At 35.6% G+C, this 5,575-nt stretch overlaps 1 protein-coding gene across 12 annotated transcripts in view; it reads right to left on the bottom strand.

The window, feature by feature from the left end:
• Positions 1-5,575, bottom strand: part of EPB41 (erythrocyte membrane protein band 4.1) — a 112,403-nt gene that overhangs the window by 57,028 nt on the left and 49,800 nt on the right. For all 12 annotated transcript variants that reach the window (XM_014546796.1, XM_014546806.1, XM_014546798.1 and 9 more), the window contains 2 exons: positions 3,626-3,778; positions 1,258-1,355 (listed from right to left, as the gene is read on the bottom strand). In XM_014546796.1, the coding sequence (XP_014402282.1) occupies positions 1,258-1,355; positions 3,626-3,778 (251 nt within the window). The remainder of the gene's footprint in view (positions 1-1,257; positions 1,356-3,625; positions 3,779-5,575) is intronic.

The raw sequence follows: 5,575 nt of genomic DNA on the forward strand, positions 1-5,575 counted from the left end.
AGAGGAACAAATGTAACCTGAACAATAAAGATTTAATTAAAAAAAAAAAAAGAAACATATCGATCAGCTGCCTCCTGCACCCCCCCCACTGGGGATGTGCCCGCAACCACAGTACATGCCCTTGACCGGAATCGAACCTGGGACCTTTCAGTCCGAAGGCCGATGCTCTATCCACTGAGCCAAACCGGTTAGGGCTTAAGTGAGAATTTAAATGTTATTTTCCCTGGCTTTTCTTCCTGTCCACTGTGTTGTAATACTAGGTATGAAATGAAAAATACAACTAGAAGGAAAATATATCATGATTCTCTCTCTTGAGAGCCATTTGAGAGTCAAGTTTATTTATGAATGATGTGACATGAGGTCTTGGATTTGCTTCAAAATAATCTAGGAAGTAGTGGGCAGAATTGGGTGGCATAATAGATAAAACAAGACTGGCCTTGGGATGATAATTATGGAAGCTGGGTGATATGCGTTATACTAGTCTCTTTACTGTATTAGTCTCTTTACTGTTGTTATGTATGCAATTTTCCATAATAAAGAACTTTTCTTAAAAAGGCAAGCTGACAGTAACAAGCTGACTCTCCTTTCAATACAGTCATTTGTCTAAGGTCTGTGTTCTCTGCTAGACTGTATGTTCTATCAGGACAGGGACTAGAACTACCTTGTAGTATATATAGTCTCAGTGCCTAGGACAGTACCTACACTGAGAAAATGCTTGGTAAATGAAGACGGGGGGCGGGGGGGGGGGGCTCTTGAAAATCAGAGGAAAGAAAACTTTCTTCTGATCATCTGATACAATTGAGCTTCAAAGATGGTTCTCTGTGCTCCCTTTCTGGGTTGATTAGAGCCAAGATAATGATCAGCTTCATACCTTTCATCTTTCAGTTAAAAAGCCCCACACAGAAAGTAGTTAAGCACTACTTAGAGAAATTACATGTGGAGGTAGTCAGGGTACCTCCTCCTGATAGGACTGATTTCAGCTCCAGTTAGAGCAATCACAGAGCCCCCAGTAAACACAGGTTCCTATCCTCACTTCTCTACTCCTACTACCATACACAGAAAGGTGCTCTGGGAATGCTGAGGCATGTTTTTCAACCCAAAGGAGAACTGGATTCATTTTGTCTTGCTTAAGACGATCTTACCTGAGCTAAATAAAAAAATGCCAGCCATTCAAAGAAGAGAATTTTAATAGCAGACTTAAAACAGAAACTTGCATAAACAACTTATCCTTGAAAAATACTGAAGTGAGAACAATACCTGAAAAATGTGTGATGCTCTACACAGACTTTCCATAATTTCTTAGCTGCTCGGTAACTGGGAAGTTTGAATCCAATGGTACTTTCATACTGTTCTTGCTATAAAAACACAAATAAACATTGAACATAAAGGATTATTTGACTATAGTGATAAAGACCAGAGAAATATGGTACTACAGAAAAGGTCATCAAGAATAAAAAGAACATCCCTAAAGGCATAAAATATTTAAAATATTTTCCTACTTACAAAAAGAAATTTACTCACTGAGGTGGCTTTTTCCACAACAAGGAAGCCAAGAAATGCATCTTATATTATTTATGCATCTTATTTTGCTCAGAAACACACACACACAGAGTACATTTTTCTGGGTCATCATTAAGTTACCTTTTGATTGTCCGGACAGGGCTCTTTCTTAGTCATCATTTGCACTTGGGATACTAGACTACTTAATGCTCAGGGAATGAGATAGTAGATGATTCTTCCAATCAATCAATATTATTATGCAATTTTACTTATTTATTGTTTTTTTAGTAATAGGAGCTAGAGATGAAACATTTTGCCGGTTTGGCTCAGTGGATAGAGCATCGGCCTGCGGACTGAAGGGTCCCAGGTTTGATTCTGGTCAAGGTCACCTACCTCGGTTGCAAGGTTGCAGGCTCATCCTCAGCCCTGGCCCTGTTCAGGCTCATGCAGGAGGCAACCAATTGATGTGTTTATCTCACATCAATATTTCTCTGTCTTTCCCTCTCTCTTCCACTCTCTCTAAAATCAATGGAAAAATATCCTCGGGTGAGGATTAAAAAAAATTTTTTTAAAGATGAAAGATTTTGGCTCTAACCAATTCTTGAATTATTAATTGCCTTCTCTCTTTTACTTTAATTGATCATTAATTTATCTTGATACCTCTTTGACTGAAGCAAGCCATATCCTGCTAGTCTGCTTTAAGCATACTTTTTAAGATGGAAAGGAAACTGACATTTATTTCTAGCGCCTATTATTGCCAATATGCTATGACTAGATAGTATTACACATGAAAAAACTGAGGTCAGACAAGTTACTTCTCAGTTTCACAGTTATGAAGTGGCATAACCAGAATTTCTTGGTTTCCACTAAACCATGCTACTTCCAAATCATCTACTATAGTCATAATACTACACTTATTGAAATCCTACTGTTGTTCCCGGTTGTGTTCTTAAAGTAAGAATTCTGCAATTTTAGTATATATTATATAGTTGACATTTAAAGAAACCAAAAACTTCTATTATCAAATTTATTAAAATGTGTGTGTGTGCGCGCGCGCGCCTTTCCACAAAAATAAATGGACTTTTATTCACTGTCCCTACCCCCTAGAGTAGTGCATGGCACAAAGAATGCCCTCAATAAATATCTGTTGACTGAATGACTCTTGGTTTGAAACTCTTTGACAGAAGACAGAGATTGTTCTGTGAAAGGCACAGGTAAATAATTATGGTACTAAATAAATGCTTCAATGATCATTCTTATGAGATTTTTAAGGCTGAACATCCAGTATTTCCATGCTCAAATAATGAGCCATTTCCACCAGCAGATGGTGATATACACACACAAAAAACCCTCTAAATTAATATAATGTTTTCCAGCTTAGACCTTTTGCAGCTGTCTTCTCATTTGATCTTCAAATCAACCCTGACAGAGAAGGTATTTTCCACCTTGAATGATAAAGAAGCTGAGTCTTAGATTTCTCCAGGGTCTTTTACTTAGTAGGTGGCAGAGTAGGAGGTAGAACTTTTAAAAAAATTTAATTCCTACTTAAACAATTTTCCTCTATACATAATGACTATTTAATATAAAAGTTAAATTTGGTCAGCATTAATATATCCTGAAACTTGCCCATCAACTAATAATTGAATTATCTGACACAAAGTTAAACAACTCTATTAAAAATCTAGAACTTGAGCCTGGAATATATTCCCGGTAACTACTAGAAGCTACGCATATAAATACATTTTAATTAAATGAGTAAGAGATCGGTGGTACAAAACATGAGTAACTTAAACTCCTCAATTTAAAAATCTCATGCTACTCAATTTAAAACGATTTTCCATGAAGATTTTACCTGGAGTAAACAAGGAACAAGTTTATCAATGCAAGTTTCACTTTTGGCCATGGTATATTTACTTACATAAAGAGAAAAGCCCAGAAAACCAGTAGCAAGGAGGAAAAGCGGCATTACAGGACTGATTGAGAAAACAGAATATCAGCTCCTGCATAGTTAACTATAGAGAGACCTCTCAGATGACATAACAAGAAAAAAAGGAAGCGACGAGATATTGTAGACATGGTCTGTGTTTGATTCAGGGGTGGGGGGAAAGAAACACAAATTCTATACCTCTCCAGGCCGAATCTTGATAAAAAAGCTGCTACGTTTATAAGAAATCTTCAGCACTTTGGGCCAAGGAAAGCGGTTAATTCTCAGCTTATCTTTGTAAACCAGAAGGCCACTAGAGCAGACACCTAGGATGATGTCCACTCCCTCCAAGTCCTGCAAAAGAGAAGCATTAGCATTTCAGTCTTGAGCAAAGTGCTTAACACACTGCTGACTATTACTAGAGAATCTGAAGATATCAACAACCAAAAAGAGTTACAAAGCATACCATGAATAATAAAGCTTAACCTAACATAATAATCCATGGGACTATTTGGTCTATGTAAAAATGTCATTACTCTACCACATTAAAAAAAAACCCACAATGTTATTACCTATCACAAATATCTTTAAAATGTCCAAATCAGACACAGTAATTCTATTTCTGTAATTTGTTCCAAGAAAATAATTCAAATCACAGAAAATGCTTTATACATGAAAATATTCAGAATGTTGTAAGAGTGAAAAATTGGATATAACCTAAGTACCCAACCTCCAGGGTTAAATTATTGCCCATTCTTTGGTGAAATATAATGTGACCATTAAAATAGTTACATAGATGCCCTGACCGGTTTGGCTCAGTGGATAGAGCGTCGGCCTGCAGACTGAAGGGTACCAGGTTCGATTCCGGTCAAGGGCATGTGCCTAGGTTGCGGGCACATCCCCAGTAGGGGGTGTGCAGGAGGCAGCTGATAGATGTTTCTTTCTCATCGATGTTTCTAACTCCCTATCCCTCTCCCTTCTTCTCTGTAAAAAAAATCAATAAAATATATTTTAAAATAAAAATAAATAAAATAGGTTACGTAGAATTTGGGAGATAAACGGGAAAATAATTATGTTATAATGTTGAGTAAAATAAAGCAGGTTAAAGCTGCATATATAGTTTGATCACAACAATATAAAAAATATACATAGAAGAAAGATGAATATAGCAAAACATTAACAATGGTATTCTTTAGTTGGTACAATTGTAAACAATATTTCATTTTAGCTTTCTATATTTTCCAATTATAGTAAACATGTATTTTAAAAAACATTTACATATCACTAAACTAATACATGTATGTAAAAAATTCAAATACAGATGTGTGTAAAATAAAAGTAAAACTCTACCCTCTCCTCCCACACTCCTTAACAGTAACCAGTAATAATTTGATAATTTCCAGGATTATTATCCTATTTTCCAGGTACATACAAATATGTTTGGGTAAGACATACATACATATTACTAGTAATCATTATATTATGTAATTATATGTATATCACCTTTATAATTAGGTAAACAACTAGAAAAAAATTACAATCCATTTCTTACGGATGGAAATTGTATAGTAATCATTTCTGTATTACCCCAAATACTGTTTGTTATTGACAGCATGCTCAATATATGTTTACATTGAGTTTGTTACCTGCCTGCATTACTATTCATAATTTATTATGACAAATATCAGTAAATTCTTTGCTTCTGATTTACAAGAGTTTTGATTCATTTAAATTGACAAATTAAAGAATTTCAAGTTATTTTAGTAACAAAATACATTACGTTTAAACCTTGAACCAGTAATATCAATTATTTCATTCATTATTGGTGATTCTGAGGGAACATCTGCTTTTCTTTTGTCCAAGAAACACAGACATGAAAATATCTTATACACTGAAGGAATCAACTGCTATAAGAAGCAATATGGCTATATTACCACCATCACTACCTCTCAAAGCTACTGTGAAATGTCACAGAGCTTGCACCTCATCTGCCTTTACAACATTCCTCCCATAAAACTGAGCCTCTAGCTCAGGGGTGGGCAAACTTTTTGACTCGAGGGCCACAATGGGTTCTTAAACTGGACTGGAGGGCCGGAACAAAAGCATGGATGGAGTGTTTGTGTGAACTAAGATAAATTCAAAGTAAACATC

Source organism: Myotis brandtii, unplaced genomic scaffold (assembly GCF_000412655.1).
Source record: "Myotis brandtii unplaced genomic scaffold, ASM41265v1 scaffold456, whole genome shotgun sequence".
In the NCBI taxonomy this organism is placed as follows: domain Eukaryota; kingdom Metazoa; phylum Chordata; class Mammalia; order Chiroptera; family Vespertilionidae; genus Myotis; species Myotis brandtii.